Source organism: Mytilus edulis, chromosome 14, assembly GCF_963676685.1.
Source record: "Mytilus edulis chromosome 14, xbMytEdul2.2, whole genome shotgun sequence".
NCBI classification, from domain to species: domain Eukaryota; kingdom Metazoa; phylum Mollusca; class Bivalvia; order Mytilida; family Mytilidae; genus Mytilus; species Mytilus edulis.
In genome coordinates, this window is record NC_092357.1 from 47,740,457 (window position 1) to 47,758,517 (window position 18,061).

The window sequence follows — 18,061 nt, forward strand, 5'->3', positions numbered from 1 at the left end:
ATTGTCCTTGCAATACACACCTTCATGAAGTAAATTGTTGTTTTGTTAGTGGCATATTATATATAACAATTTCTGAAATTTGATTCTTAATTCCTACTTTATATTTTACAGAACAATCGGTAGAAGAATCAGGAGATACCTGGTTTATCAATTATTACTCAGCACATTGTGGACATTGTCATGACTTGGCACCAGCTGTAAGTAAATTTAGTTAGAGCTATCTCCCTTTTTAGCTCACCTGGCCTAAAAGGCCATGTGAGCTTTTCTCATCACTTGGCGTCCGTCGTCGTCGTCGTCTGTCGTCGTTAACAATTTTTCAAACATCTTCTCCTCTGAAACTACTGAATGGATTTGAATGAAACTTAACATGATTGTTCCTTAGTATATCCTGCACAAAATGTGCGCTTCGATTTTTGATCCGTCAAAAAACATGGCCGCCGTTACTTAAAATAGAACATAGGGGTCAAATGCAGTTTTTGGCTTATATCTCAAAAACGAAAGCATTTAGAGCAAATCTGACATGGGGTAAAAATGTTCATTAGGTCAAGATCTTTCAGCCCTGAAATTTTCAGATGAATCAAACAAACCATTGTTGGGTTGCTGCCACTTAAATGGTAATTTTAAGGAAATTTTGCAGTTTTTGGTCATTATCTTGAATATTATTATAGATAAAGATAAACTGTAAACAGCAAAAAAGATCAGCAAAGTAAGATCTACAAATAAGTTAATATGACCAAAATTGTCAATTGACCCCTTAAGGGGTTATTGTCCTTTAATGACAATTTTTCACAATTTGTTCATCATATATGCTAACTTTAAAAAATCTTCTCCTCTGAAACTACTGAATGGATTTGGTTAAAACTTAGCATGATTGTTCCTTAGATTATCCTGCACAAAGTGTGTGCTTTGATTTTTGATCCGTCAAAAAACATGGCCGCCGTTACTTAAAATAGAACATAGGGGTCAAATGCAGTTTTTGGCTTATATCTCAAAAACGAAAGCATTTAGAGCAAATCTGACATGGAGTAAAAATGTTCATTAGGTCAAGATCTATCAGCCCTGAAATTTTCAGATGAATCAAACAAACCATTGTTGGGTGGCTGCCACTTAATTGGTAATTTTAAGGAAATTTTGCAGTTTTTGGTCATTATCTTGAATATTATTATAGATAAAGATAAACTGTAAACAGCAAAAAAGATCAGCAAAGTAAGATCTACAAATAAGTTAATATGACCAAAATTGTCAATTGACCCCTTAAGGGGTTATTGTCCTTTAATGACAATTTTTCACAATTTGTTCATCATATTTGCTAACTTTAAAAATTCTTCTCCTCTGAAACTACTGAATGGATTTGGTTAAAACTTAGCATGGTTGTTCCTTAGATTATCCTGCACAAAGTGTGTGCTTTGATTTTGGATCCGTCAAAAAACATGGCCGCCGTTACTTAAAATAGAACATAGGGGTCAAATGCAGTTTTTGGCTTATATCTCAAAAACGAAAGCATAAAGAGCAAATCTGACATGGAGTAAAAATGTTCATTAGGTCAATATCTATCAGCCCTCAAATTTTCAGATGAATCAAACATCCAATTGTTGGGTTGCTGCCACTTAATTGGTAATTTTAAGGAAATTTTGCAGTTTTTGGTCATTATCTTGAATATTATTATAGATAAAGATAAACTGTAAACAGCAAATATGATCAGCAAAGTAAGATCTACAAATAAGTCAATTTGACCAAAATTGTCAATTGACCTCTTTAGGAGTTATTGCCCTTTAAAGACTTTTTTCACAATTTGTTCATCATGTTGACTTACTTTAAAAAATCTTCTCTTATGAAACTGCTGTATCAATTTCAGCCAAACTTAGGCTAAATGAGTTTCAGAGTTTCAGAGTATCTAGTATAAATTTTATATTTCATTTCCTTGTATTTCAAGAAACATAGCTCCTATGGCTAAAATAGAACATAGGAGAAAATGATTTTTTTTTGCTTTTGAAGAAAATAGGACGATTCAAAGAACATTTAAATAAATTGAAAAGCCAAAATAATCATTGATGAGAGATTAAACCAAAAAAATTCAGGTGAGCGATTCAGGCTCTTGAGAGCCTCTTGTTTGACATTTTTTGACAATTCTGATTTTAAACACCCCTGTAGGTTTAACCTTGTTTTTACAGTTTGCATAGTTTGTACTCATATTTGACCATATTCTGCATATGCATAATGATTGAAAAATAATTGCTGAATCATAATTTGCAATTTTAAGACATCATATTTACACCATTCAAAGTTTAGGATGAGAACCTTGGAAGTAAAATACTCCCTAATTGTCCTAATTTCATACAGGTAGTACACCCTATGATGACTTGTCTGAAGCAACATATTTTTTGTCAGGCAATTCGTACTGGAAATGATTAATATGAAAATTTGGTATGATTGCCAATGAGACAACTCTCCATAAGATACCAATTACAACTGGCAAAACATGTTTCTAAGACAAACTGAAGCAGAAATCATTTTTTTTGTGTTTTTTTTTACACTTATGATAAGAAAATGTGTAGTACCCATGGTGTAATTTTATGAAACCTAACACTTTAAAACATCATGTTGAAGGTCAGTTGTATACACAATCAAATTCGATAAATGACAACCCTGTGTAAATAGTTTAAAAGGATCTGACTTTAATGTATTTAATTTCCTGTTCTTGCATGTTATATTACATTGAGCAAGGAATTGTCTTAAAAAATTTGTATGGTGTGTATCTATACGACAAAACAGAAAATCTATATAAAGAAGGTCTTCCAAAATGAAATTAGAATGAAGGATTGTCACATCCTTGTAAGTAAGCGTGTACATGGTGGAAAGTGGATTTGTACTTTGATCCAATTTAAAACTACTGAAAGAAAATTCACAAATTTTGTTTCTACCTTTCAGTGGAGAGAAGTAGCACAGGAGCTTGCAGGTGTGATACGTATAGGAGCTGTTAATTGTGGCGATGACTGGAATCTTTGTAGAATGCAGGGAATACGATCGTATCCTACACTGGTCATGTATCCTACCGTAAGATTTCTAATGTGGATTTATTATTATTCGTTTGATACCAATTTTCGTGAACCACGAACTCAAATGTTTCAATGAATATCATATTTTCAATAGGCTTTACATACAGAGATCTGCAAAACCACGAAATCAAATATCCATGAATATGCAAGTTTACAGCAATCCACGAAAATTGATACCCACGCAAAATAAATGAATCCACAGTAATTATGCTTGATACAATTGAGATTTCATACTATGCTTGACAGAGATAGGTTTTCAAATTACTGGGGATTCATAATTATTTGTTGGATACCAATTACCGTTGAAACAGGGAACCACAAATTCAAATGTAGACTGAATTACTTATTTGCCATATGAATCCATGAAAGTGTCTGTTTTCCTCAAAAAATAAAAATTGGTACACACATAATTATATGAATCTAATGTATATAACAATAAGATGGTGTGGTATGATTGCCAATAAGATGATAATCCACTAGAGACTAAATGAGTTTAAAAGCAACTAAAGGCATACCTGCCAACTTTTGAAAGTGCCCATGGGGGTTTTAGTGCACGACAACAATTTCAAAGGTTAAGTTCTTTGCGACGTATTTTGCGCATGGTGTTTTGTGGTCTAGAAAAGGTGTCATATTTGTATGATGAGCTTACAAGCCTTTTTCTTAAGGATATTTGCAGGATTCTAGTTATTATATCAATAGAAAAGATGAACATGTAGCTATAAGACCAGGATTTATTTTTATGTGTAAAGATATTAAATGATTGTTGGCTTTTCCAATTCAAAATTATGCACAAAGAAGGACCTTTATAAAGTTGGGAATAACACCTAGGGGTGACATGCTAGGGGTAACCCCTCAATGTAAGGCCATTAAAACCCACTTTTTAACAAATGAGCACATATTCATACTATCTGAAGAAATTTTCCCAAAGAACTACAAATGTATACATCTTATGATCTATCTGATATCATATGGTCAACACATGTACAATAATTTTGAAATGTTCTGAGACCTAAAAAAAATTGGAATCCTAATCCTCATTTAGAAAAGTTTTTCCAAATATAATGAATTTTCCCATTTTCAAGTTAAAAAAAAATTCTAATTTATTTTTTATTATAGTCAAATGACCCTTGTCTTAGGGACAGTCCCCCATTTACCTGTTTGTTTGGTCCTTGTGAAAAATAAAGAATAGAACATTGTACTTTAATGATTTGGTAATGTAATTGAATAGATAAATAACATATGTTAAAGCAAGTGTAATGTCAATAAATTAGTGAATAAACTACTATTTATTATCTTTATGGTAGTACTGCATCATTGAATTTTGTCAATCAGCCATGCTTTTATTCTTAATCTGTGTAAGAACCTCATTGAAGGTGAAAAATCACCCATGTTCAAGATTTTAAAATTCTACAACACAAGTTCAAAATCTAGCATGTTAGAATAATCTTGAGAGAAAACGTTTTTGATTGGCTCATTAATTTGATCACAAGAAACACTGAATTTGATTGGCTAACACGATTGTCTCCCTTGAACACAGTTCAAAATCGGGAACAATGAAATTTTTCGTGTAAATTTTCACAAAATTGTGTTTTATAGCTTTTTTCACGATCACGATCGTGCAATCGTGACAAAGGGTCAAAATCGTGTAGTACACGCCTAAATCGTGAAAGTTGGCAGGTATGACTAAAGGTCTCCATACTGCCTTCAACAATTAGAAAAACCCATACTGCTAAGTAAGCTATAAAATGCACTGCAATGACAAATGTAAAACTATTCAAACTAGAAAACTAATGGCCTAGTTTATGAACATAACAATAAATGAATAAAATCATGATACACAGCAATAATTGACAACCACTGAATTAGAGGCTCCTGAATTTGGACAGGCGCTTACAGAATGTTGTGGGGCTAAACATGTTTTTGGCACAAAACCCTCCTCTTTCTAACCTGGCTACTGATCATAAACACAAAATAAGAACAAAATATGAAAACCAGTTGAAAAAGCTTATGGTGTAAGATCTGAACATAAATAAACCAAAAAAGATTTCAGACACAAAGTGCAGACCTTAGAATACTGGCATGTATAAACGGAAAGCAAGAAACATCAAATAAAAAATCATTGAATAACAATCCTTACACATTCAGAGAAAAACAAGATTTTGTGCAGTGCCAAAACTATAGGTATCAATAGAATGCAGGATAGTTAATGTTAATAGATTTAAGATTTTTAACTGTACTTTTCACAGAATTAAGATTAGAACTTTATTTTCCAGAGCTTATAAACAATTTTTTTTAAATAAGATGTAGTAGGGTAGATGAAATTGCATTATTTTTTTTTAGGCTGAGAAATATCATGGAGATAGAACAACACGAAAGATGGTAAAGTTTGCCCTGAAAAGTATACAATCTGATGCATACACACTGAGGTCAGAGGAAGAGATTGAAGATAATGGGCTACCATGGTTGATATCATTCTGTGGAGATAGTGGAGGTATTATGACATTTGATTAGGACTATTTCAGAAAAATAATTTTTGGGTGATTGGTCAGGAATGCACTTTTTATCATGGCCATAATCCATACTGTAACATTATTATTTGCATGCATAACAACACAATTTGAACTTTGTGACCATCCTGTCCTTACAAAATAATAATGAAAATTGATTTTAAAGTCATATGAAACGATTGACTGGTGAAAAATAATATTTATCCAATTCTTGATTCAATGCATGTATCATATAATCGTAATTTTTGTTCTCTCTGTCTGTTATGAAGTGAAAATATGGCAGCTCATTAATTGTCTTGTTTTGAAGCTGCAGTATTCCGAAATGTCATCTGATAGTAAACAATCAACAAAGAAAGCATGGATATTGAGCACATGTATACCATGTACAAATCAAATAAAAGTTTATTTCAGTGACAGATCCATGCATATTGATATCACCAGATGTTTACGAGAAGGTCAGACTAAGGTCACTGAATACGGCAAATATGTTGACGAATTGCTTCCTGGAAGCAAGCAATTAAAAAAAGGTTAACTTTTTCTAAATGTGGACAAATTAAAGAATTTTCTTCAGAAAAAAGTATATGTACATAAGTTTAATGATGACTACTATCAGTTTTGTTAAAAAAAAATATGCATCATTTTTTTAGCTCACCTGGCCCGAAGGGCCAAGTGAGCTTTTCCCATCACTTTGCGTCCGGCGTCCGTCGTCGTCGTCGTCCGTCGTCCGTCGTCGTCCGTCGTCGTTAACTTTTACAAAAATCTTCTCCTCTGAAACTACTGGGCCAAATTGAACCAAACTTGGCCACAATCATCATTGGGGTATCTAGTTCAAAAAATGTGTGGCGTGACCCGGTCAACCAACCAAGATGGCCGCCACGGCTAAAAATAGAACATAGGGGTAAAATGCAGTTTTTGGCTTATAACTCAAAAACCAAAGCATTTAGAGGAAATCTGACATGGGGTAAATATGTTTATCAGGTCAAGATCTATCTGCCCTGAAATTTTCAGATGAATCGGTCAACCTGCTGTTGGGTTGCTGCCCCTGAATTGGTCATTTTGAGGAAATTTTGCTGTTTTTGGTTATTATCTTGAATATTATTATAGATAGAGATAAACTGTAAACAGCAATAATGTTCGGCAAAGTTAGATTTACAAATAAGTCAACATGACCGAAATGGTCAGTTGACCCCTTTAGGAGTTATTGCCCTTTATAGTCAATTTTTAACCATTTTTCATAAATCTAAGTAATCTTTTAAAAAAATCTTCTCCTCTGAAACTACTGGGCCAAATTAATCCAAACTTGGCCACAATCATCTTTGGGGTATCTAGTTTAAAAAATGTGTGGCATGACCCGGTCAACCAACCAAGATGGTCGCCACGGCTAAAAATAGAACATAGGGGTAAAATGCAGTTTTTGGCTTATAACTCAAAAACCAAAGCATTTAGAGGAAATCTGATGTGGGGTAAAAATGTTCATCAGGTCAAGATCTATCTGCCCTGAAATTTTCAGATGAATCGGTCAACCTGTTGTTGGGTTGCTGACCCTGAATTGGTAATTTTGAGGAAATTTTGCCGTTTTTGGTTATTATCTTGAATATTATTATAGATAGAGATAAACTGTAAACAGCAATAATGTTCAGCAAAGTTAGATTTACAAATAAGTCAACATGACCGAAATGGTCAGTTGACCCCTTAAGGAGTTATTTCCCTTTATAGTCAATTTTTAACCATTTTTCATAAATCTAAGTAATCTTTTACAAAAATCTTCTCCTCTGAAACTAATGGGCCAAATTAATACAAAGTTGGCCACAATCATCTTTGGGGTATCTAGTTTTAAAAATGTGTGGCGTGACCCGGTCAACCAACCAAGATGGCCGCCACAGCTAAAAATAGAACATGCAGTTTTTGGCTTCTAACTCAAAAACCAAAGCATTTAGAGGAAATCTGACATGGGGTAAATATGTTTATCAGGTCAAGATCTATCTGCCCTGAAATTTTCAGATGAATCGGTCAACCCGTTGTTGGGTTGCTGCCCCTGAATTGGTCATTTTGAGGAAATTTTGCTGTTTTTGGTTATTATCTTGAATATTATTATAGATAGAGATAAACTGTAAACAGCAATAATGTTCATCATAGTAAGATTTACAAATAAGTCAACATGACCGAAATGGTCAGTTGACCCCTTTAGGAGTTATTGCCCTTTATAGTCAATTTTTAACCATTTTTCGTAAATCTTATATATCTTTTACAAAAATCTTCTCCTCTGAAACTACGGGGCCAAATTAATTCAAACTTAACCACAATCATCTTTGAGGTACCTTGTTTGAAAAATGTGTCCGATGACCTGGCCATCCAACCAAGATGGCCACCATGGCTAAAAATAGAACAGGGGTAAAATGTAGTTTTTTGCTTATAACTCTGAAACCAAATCATTTAGAGGAAATCTGACAAGGAGTTAAATTGTTAATCAAGTCAATATATATCTGCCCTGAAATATTCAAATGAATTGGACAACGGGTTGTTGGGTTGCTGCCCTCCAATTGGTAATTTTTAAAGAAATTTTGCTGTTTTTGGTTATTATCTTGAATACTATTATAGATAGCCATAAACTGTAAACAGCGATAATGTTCATCAAAGTAAGATCTATGAATAAGTCCACATGACCTAAATGGTCAATTGACCCCTTAAGGAGTTATTGCCCTTTATAGTCAATTTTTTTTTCTCTGTTACTAATGGGCAAAGTTCATTATAGATATAATTGTAAGAAGCAAGAATGTTCAGTAAAGTAAGAACTTCAAACACATCACCATCACTAAAATACAATTTTGTCATGAATCCATTTGTGTCCTTTGTTTAATATGCACATAGACCAAGGTGAGCGACACAGGCTCTTTAGAGCCTCTAGTTTTAATTTGAGGTTTCATATGACTTTAATTATGTCAAAATAAAAAAATTGTGACACAAATACTTACACTGTACTTGTGATAATTGCCACTTGATATTAAGTCTACAGCGACTGATTAACCTATTTATCATTTGGTTAAAATCTGGGAAGGTTTTTCCCCACAAATTGAAATCCAAGCTCACTTTGTATGTCATTTGTTATCTTATTACGATAATGCAAGTGACTTTTGTCTCACTTATATATTATGTATATTTCAATGTTGACATCATATGTCATTATATAATTTGCCTCGTCTTTTCTTTGCAGATTGTCTGTCATCAACAGCAACAACCAAGTTATCAGCAATACTGGTAATATTTTACTGTTTTATTTTTTTTTTTAGTTTAAAAGGTTTTTTTCATCTTAGGTGTATGTTACACAATTGATTTTTTGAACTTCTGATGATATGGTTTACATGTTATACACTTAATTTTCTGAACATAAGAAATTGAGTTTCTTACACAGGAATTTTTATCTAAATATCTGAATTATTTAAAATTAAAATATCTTAAAAATCAATAAGATTAGTTGACATTTTATCAATGATATAGCAATTCAATTTACTCAAAGCGAAAAAAAGAAAGACTTTTAAAATAGATCTTACTTGAAGGCAAGCAATTTGCCAAAATATTCTGTCAGACTAGTTCTTAACTTGTAGTTTCCAATAATGGTATCTTTTTGGCATAATTAAACATACTGTTTAACTTTTATACTACTGTGGATTCAATATTTGTGGAATACATTTTGTGGATTTTGTGGGTAAAGGATGATCATCAATTTAAATGTCTAAAGAAGTTCACATTTTCTATAGCCTTGTATATACATCTGCATACAGACTGGTAAATCCAAGAATCAAATATCTATGAAAATATCTTTTCTGTTTCTACATTAAGTGATATCCAAGAAAAATATATGAATCCACAGTATTTGAAACTTTTTAATTTCAGACTGATTTGGTTAATGTTGCTTCAGTAGATTGTCATAAGGATGAAAAATTCTGTGAGAAACTTGGAATAGAACATGGCACGTATTATTATCCTACTTCAGAAGTTGCCAAAGATGAAGGAAAGGTATGAGTATATAATTTAAACAGAAAATCACAATGTCCTATCTATATTATTAAAGGAGAAGACCTCATTTTGTGTGTTGCTTCTCTTCCTTTTGCAATAAATAAATCATCAAGTCTCTGTTTCCTATAGGTACCATGCATAGTCCCATTTGTCATCCATTCTTATGATTATTCCATATGGATTATTTTGAGAGAAAACGAAGAAAAAAAGGCATCCAGACATTGTTTCCCTCATCAGTCAGACTTTTAAGTCATAGACAAGACTTCCGATTTTAAACTTTTAACTATCACTCGGGGACAGGACAATTATTTTTACCGTTATTATGCATGTATACTATGATGATGCACCTATAATATATAAAGACTTTTTTATAGAATATAACAGTGGTCGCCGTGGAGAAGAAACTTGGAATTGATAAGTTAAAAGCAAATACACTTTATTTATTATATACGTGTGTTTATAGTATACAGTAATACGAAAATCATGGAATTTAATTCAAAACAATAACCAAAAAAAACAGACTTTGGAAAAAAGGGAGAGGGCTTAAAATAATTGTCCTGTCTCCAATACAATGTACCAATGACTTTGATACTTTTTCTGAAATTCTCCAGACCTAAAATTTTTCACAAAAAAATCATCCTACAACAGTTTACATTCTTTCAACCAGAGACATATAATATATAATATTTATTATATGTCTCTGTTTCAACCAAGCTCTAAATGCCCGCAATTTCGCAGGTGTGTTCTTGTAGTTGTTCACATCCACACATATGAATACAGTAAATTCAACAATTGTTCATCCATTAATTATTGAGGCTGCTGAAGGAAACCGCACAAATACATTGTACTTAGTTAATTTGGCGATTTAAAAAAAGCCTCATATAAATAATCCTATCCAAATTCAAAATAAGAGGTTTTATTTTTGCAAAAATATTAAAGTAGAACAAGTAGATATCGAAACTTACTTGTCCGAATAAAATTGTTACTTGTCCAAATTTTTTAAATTAGAAATAACCTTTTTACATTTTAAGTTGATTAAAGGAACAAAACGAATTTAAACAATAGAACAGAATTTGATGTATTTCTTTTGAGATACTTTTCAAAAATATGAGTCAAGTACAACTGAATCTAGTCATGTCACAGAACTTAGGTTCTAGTTTTCATCAATGCCAGTCTCATCAGACTCTAAAAATGAGGCACCATCTGATAGGCCTGTACACTCATTGGATTTGTATCCTTTTTTAGCTCACCTGGCCTAAAAGGCCATGTGAGCTTTTCTCATCACTTGCCGTTCGTCGTCGTCTGTCGTCGTTAACAATTTTTCAAACATCTTCTCCTCTGAAACTACTGAATGGATTTGAATGAAACTTAGCATGATTGTTCCTTAGATTATCCTGCACAAAGTGTGTGCTTCGATTTTTGATCAGTCAAAAAACATGGCCGCCGTTACTTAAAATAGAACATAGGGGTCAAATGCAGTTTTTGGCTTATATCTCAAAAACGAAAGCATTTAGAGCAAATCTGACATGGCGTAAAAATGTTCATTAGGTCAAGATCTATCAGCCCTGAAATTTTCAGATGAATCAAACAAACCATTGTTGGGTTGCTGCCACTTAATTGGTAATTTTAAGGAAATTTTGCAGTTTTTGGTCATTATCTTGAATATTATTATAGATAAAGATAAACTGTAAACAGCAAAAATGATCAGCAAAGTAAGATCTACAAATAAGTTAATATGACCAAAATTGTCAATTGACCCCTTAAGGGGTTATTGTCCTTTAATGACAATTTTTCACAATTTGTTCATCACATTTGCTAACTTTAAAAAATCTTCTCCTCTGAAACTACTGAATGGATTTGGATGAAACTTAGCATGATTGTTCCTTAGATTATCCTGCACAAAGTGTGTGCTTTGATTTTTGATCCGTCAAAAAACATGGCCGCCGTTACTTAAAATAGAACATAGGGGTCAAATGCAGTTTTTGGCTTATATCTCAAAAACGAAGGCATTTAGAGCAAATCTGACATGGGGTAAAAATTTTCATTAGGAAGATCTATCAGCCCTGAAATTTTCAGATGAATCAAACAAACCATTGTTGGGTTGCTGCCACTTAATTGGTAATTTTAAGGAAATTTTGCAGTTTTTGGTCATTATCTTGAATATTATTATAGATAAAGATAAACTGTAAACAGCAAAAATGATCAGCAAAGTAAGATCTACAAATAAGTTAATATGACCAAAATTGTCAATTGACCCCTTAAGGGGTTATTGTCCTTTAATGACAATTTTTCACAATTTGTTCATCATATTTGCTAAGTTTAAAAAATCTTCTCCTCTAAAACTACTAAACCAAATTCAACCAAACTTCAACTGAATGATCAGTAGGTAGAATAAAATAAAGTTTGTGCTTTATTTTTTATTTCGTCAAAAAACATGGCCGTCATGGCTTAAAATAGAACACAGGGTAAAATGCAGTTTTTGGCTTATATCTCAAAAACTCCAGCATTTAGAGCAAATAAGACAAGAAGTTAAAGTATTTATTAGGTCAAGGTCTACCTGTCCTGAAATTTTCAGCCGAATTGGGTAACTGGTTTTTCAGGTATAATGCCCCTGAATTGATGATTTTAAAGAAATTTTGCAGTTTTTGGTTATTATCTTGAATATTATTATAGATACAGATAAACTGTTAATAGCAAAAATGTTAAGCAAAGTAAGATCTACAAATAAGTCAATTTGACCAAAATTGTCAATTGACCCCTTAAGGAGTTATTGCCCTTTAAAGACTTTTTTCACAATTTGTTCATCATGTTGACTTACTTTAAAAAATCTTCTCCTTTGAAACTGCTGTATCAATTTCAGCCAAACTTAGGCTAAATGAGTTTCAGAGTATCTAGTATAAATTTTATATTTCATTTCCTTGTATGTCAGAAACATAGCTCCTATGGCTAAAATAGAACATAGGAGAAAATGATTTTTTTTTTGCTTTTGAAGAAAATAGGACGATTCAAAGAACATTTAAATAAATTGAAAAGCCAAAATAATCATTGATGAGAGATTTAACCAAAATATTAAGGTGAGCGATTCAGGCTCTTGAGAGCCTCTTGTTTTTTTAAGTTGAAAAAAATTTATTCAAATGCAATCAATAAAAAGAAGATAAGGTCTGATCGCCAATGAGACAACTCTCTACAAGAGACCAAATGACACAGAAATTAACAACTATAGGTCACCATATTGCAAGTAATAGTATTATTTTTTTCTACTTATGATCAAATATGATTTTGTGAATTTTATGAAATTTTGGTAAATACAAAAAAAATATTGTTGTGAAAAAATTACCGGTATTGTATTTATTATAAAGAACAGAATAAGGTTAGAAAATGAGGTACTGATTTGTCTTGGTCCCGAAATCTCTCCTGCCTTGCCAAACTGTCTATCAATCATGTCTACTAAATATGTCTCCTACGGTGCCAAACTGTCTATTAAACTTTGAGCTTAACCTGTCGAGGTGAAGAACTGTCCTGTAAAGTTACCTTATCTACAAAGAGAAGCATTAATTCGGATCAGTAAGACTGGTTTCCGAGAATAGTTTACCTTTTACCTTTTAAAAAGTACCTGACAAAGAACCAGTTAAAAATTATCGATTGCAAGTAAACATGTTGAAGAAAAAGGTTTTGCATTTGAATAAAAGGAATACAGAAACATGTCAAATTAATATTTGTTTTTTTGTTTTTTGTTTATAATTATACTTTGTTCATCAAAGTTGGATGAAATTTATTTTCTGCAGAATAATTGTACTTGTCCCTACGGACAAGCTTGACACAGCTTTTACTTGTCTGACCTTTTTTCCCTTTGGTATCGGACAAGCGTTATTGTTGAGGCCTGTACATGTAATGTTTACATAGAATTGGGAATTGAAATGTGTCAAAGAGACAAAAACCTCAATAGGTCTTCTACAAAGAGAAAAAATCCTACAAAATTTATCATGTTTGATAATTAGACTTGTGCCAAATAAATGAGTTTATATAAAACTTATTTGAGGACTTTATATTTCAGAAAATATCCAGTTTAAATGCACAAGAAATAGCTCACCAAGTGTTGTCATGGTTACCTGATGTTGATAACCTGGATTCAAAAACTTTAAAGGTATGGTATTGTTTATCAAATGTTACTTTGAGTCACAAAATAAAGGGCTTATTGTCTGTTGATAGGTGAAAATAAATCTAGAATAGACACCAACAAAAAAGGGTTTTGCAGTTCACAGATCAATAAAGTAAAATATTAGACCATATACACATTTCCTGATACAAATACAATACAAATTAAGTAAAATATAAATACAACAGTTGGAAGGCAAACGCCTGAATCTGACAGATAGAGGTCAATTTGTCGACAAAAAAAGAACCCGTATGTAAAATGTTTACGCCCACAAACAGCGCCACCTATAATTTTTTCTACGGCATCTTTGAGAATGATGTCCCATTCTGTAGTAAATTAAAACATTAAATTAACTAAAACATAGAAAAGTAAGTGTAAAACACAAATTAAAAGATATATTTGCAGATGACTGTTTATGCATGATACGCTGGCAATGTGCGCAATGTCCTTTAATCCAAGACTGAAAATTAGTTTGTTTCCTACGTCAAGATGGCGGATTTCAATGTTTACATTTTTTCACCTATTTATAATCTGACACAAATTCGTATCCAATCATTTATTAGCAATTTTATTATTGATCTTTAAATATCATCCAATTACATTTGCCGTTAGAAAGTGGCTACACGTTACCAGCCGTCGTTACAAAGTAGCCATGTGTTTTGTGGGGATACCTTGGGAATGTTGTGTATTCAAAAGTTACGGTAAAAATCAATGTTATCTTCCTTATATTTCCATGCATACACAATTTATAACAGCAAATCCATTCTTAACAGACCCCATAAGGTAAACGGACATATTTAACTGTCTGATTGAGCAACAATTCGTGTAAATAAGCCTGATGGGTCGTTTTGAATTCCAGCACAGCAGACAAACACGTGGTAGATTGTTTATGTTTGACAGTTTGTTTACCTGAATTACACGTTGATGTTACTATATACTTACCAATAACCTTTATCGTGTTATACTTTCAAGAGTAATATAATAAATCTTACTCAAGAAATACGTCTAGGTAGGCGCAGGGACTTCCTTTTCTTGGTCCTTAACTAATGAGTGTAATGATACATTACAGCATTTTTTTGCATTTGATATATTTCATGTACATGTACATTTTGTGTACACAAAGAACAATAAAGTAAAAGAACGTACATGGGTTTAATTCCCACCCTAGGTATACGTTTTGACTCTCATAACAGGTTGGAACAAATAGAGCAGATAGCAATTGACAATAATGTAATGCTAAAATGCTTATATTGATGGGGTCAAATCATCAACATCATTTTCTCTAGTATACATCAACTCCCCTAAGGATAAGTCATACTTTACTAAGAGTCCAGTGGCTAAGTCCTGTCTTTTTTGCCTCTGATATTTACTTATTTATATTTTAATTTCTAATATTCTCTTGTGCATGTAGTAAGGCAAAAGCTATTGTTACTCTTATTTTCCTCATTTGCCTTAAAACAATGGAATGTATTGATTGTTGATGTATGTAAAGTGACTTGTAATTTAACTGTCACTGCTAAAAGAAACTTGGACTCTGATGATAAGTGTCCAGACTGTTATCTCATTGGCAACTATATCATAAATGTCAATTTCCCCTTTATAAGTTAAATTTTTTAAGAAAAGAATTTAATAATAATATAATAACAAGTTGTAAAAAAATTGAAATGTTCAGCACAATCTTATTGGCTTTTCATTCAAGAAAACCTAGAGGCATTGAAAAGTGTTTCAATTTAAAATAAATGGTTTGAACTCAGAAAACTATCAATATATAGAGTACAGATATTGTTTTAATTGGGCCTTTGGGAATATTTGCCTGTTAATTGAAGATATAATTGTTATATGCCTTTTCAAATACATGTGTGGCTCTGCACTGGCTGTGGTTAAAAATCTAAGAATGAAGTTGGTTATCTTCATATTTATCTGATTTATATCAACATAATTGTTCCATTATATATACATATATATAAATCATTGTAATACATGTTCATTACTTTGCTCTTCATATGCCCTATAACAGTGTTTAATTGGAATAAAGTATCTTGTCTTAACCACATTTCTTTATTTTAGTATTGACAGGTTAACTTTTAAAAGCATTTAAAGTCAGTGAGTTGATGACAAGCTCAGTCAATGATTGTAAATCCAGATAATATGAGTTTTTTTTATAAAAAAAAAATAATAAGATTAAACTGGTTATGATCTCAATTAAAAGAACTGACATTCTGCTTTGATACTATGAGATTATTTCTGATATATCAGAATAATAAATTTCCCTTTGTTGTCCTTTTTCAATAAAATTCTAAACATACTGTTTTTAAGTCAGTTTTGTTTTTGTCTGAGACTACTATAACATGGGAGGTGACCACAATCTCTATGTTATACATTGAAGTATAGTCTCAGGTTTTTGTAGTCCAATTGACTGCATTTTAGAGCAGGTAAATGTGAATTTGGATTAAATTTAAAGTCATTCAGTATATCTAATGACATCATACCACTATTTTATTTCATCAATGCATTTTCAAATTTTATTTACTGGTCAGCTTAGGTTATTATCCAATCAATAATTTAATTGAAAGGACTTACAGTTGGTTAGTTGGTTGCAGGACTTTTGAATTCAAATATAAGAAAGAAGCAAAAATTTAAAGCAAAACTTCAAATATTACATATAATAGGATTTATGATAACTGCAGGATAGCAGATTGCAATGCTGCTTTTGTTCAGTTATCTTTGTGTTAATTATTATGTTTTAAATCCCTTTCTGGGTCTTTGAATTTGATTTGAATGTTCAGATTTTTTTCTCTTGTCAGATTAAGACAAGCAACAGAACTTGTACAACTTATGTAGTTTCTTATCTCAGGGTGAATCCAGAAAATTTAAAACATAAGTGGTGGTATTCTCAACCATAATAACAAGGATAAAAAGGTGGTTCCAACTATATGCATGATCCCATTCAAATGCATTAATCTTCCATAAAAAGATGAGGTTCCAATCACCAGACTCCCTGAGATCTGCAACTGTATCTTAAAGCAGCTATAATAAAAAAAAATTGTACATATACCTCTGGCCACTGCAGATTGATTTTATTTTCAATCTATGGTATTAAATGCTCACAATTTTGAAGACTATTTCCCTTTTTCCATATTTTTGTTTAAATGTAATCTTCTGCTTCTGCATCTATTGTAACACAGGTTCTTCTGACAAATGACTGATAAACCCATCTTGTATCCTTCTATCTACCAAAAGGGTGTTTGAGAATATATATATACAATAAGTTCAAGTATTTTGTCAAGAAAAAGTCAGTCTGTTATAAAATGTAGGTAATTGTCTTCTATGGAAGTGTTCAAAAACCTGTAAGAACTTGAAAAAAAATGTCATATTCAACCTTTCCATGGCTATTTTAATGTTACAACAGTAGAGGACCATAGAATATTGAAAGGTATTCAAGAACTCGTCGAAATAGATCTGCAATCATTAACTTTACTCAAATTTACTGTTGTGAACTTGCAATATCATACGATGCGCGTACCGAGTTATCTCCCTTTGATCTCCGCTTCGCCACGAATAAACTGACACAATTGCGTATCCGGGGTTTTTGTGATCTGATATTGAAATAGTAGGAGCAAAAAATGGTTTTACTTCATATTTTATACCCCTCAACACGTTACCAAACCTATTTAAGGATTTATTACGGATTTTCCGTGGACCTACGCAAATTTTCAGAAAAAAAGTTTCACTTCACTCGTGAATTTATAACATTTTAACAATACTTTTTTATTATAATTATATAAAATAAGAAAGCTTATTCAATCTAGAATTGAACACTTTGGTTTTTATTAATGTACGAGTTTAAATAAGACGATACGAGTCCAAAAACCACGAGGCATGCACGTTTTCAAAAAAATCGTAAACTCTGACCTTTTATCACGTGACCAATGTCTTGAACTTAGAAGCCATTAAATCGTTTGCCGTTCAACTGACAAGGGTATACACATTAAAGCTTCATGCATCCAAATGGCACCTTTGGACCCAGCCATATCAGGAACATCCATAGATAGTATTCTGCAATTTGAATTCAAATATTTGAACATATTATGAAAAAAAAAGAAACCAATATTTTATTCCATATTTAGCTATTATGTCAAAATTTGTTGTGAATCAATACAATTTATTTCCTCAGTTGAGTATATTACTAGGGAAAAATAGAATTGACTAAATTTGAAAGATGATGTATTATATGTCCTTTCAGACTCCTTGTTCAATGAATATCTACACTATTAGATTTATTTGCTATTTCATTGTTTTTCATATAAGTTTTGTCATCTGGATTCCTT

General features: G+C 31.9%; 1 protein-coding gene across 3 annotated transcripts in view; it reads left to right on the forward strand.

Moving 5' to 3' along the window:
* LOC139502487 (dnaJ homolog subfamily C member 10-like) overlaps positions 1–18,061 on the forward strand; it is a 380,520-nt gene that overhangs the window by 345,829 nt on the left and 16,630 nt on the right. For all 3 annotated transcript variants that reach the window (XM_071291969.1, XM_071291968.1, XM_071291970.1), the window contains exons 5-10: positions 112–197; positions 2,929–3,054; positions 5,397–5,547; positions 8,775–8,818; positions 9,455–9,577; positions 13,632–13,721. In XM_071291969.1, the coding sequence (XP_071148070.1) occupies positions 112–197; positions 2,929–3,054; positions 5,397–5,547; positions 8,775–8,818; positions 9,455–9,577; positions 13,632–13,721 (620 nt within the window). The remainder of the gene's footprint in view (positions 1–111; positions 198–2,928; positions 3,055–5,396; positions 5,548–8,774; positions 8,819–9,454; positions 9,578–13,631; positions 13,722–18,061) is intronic.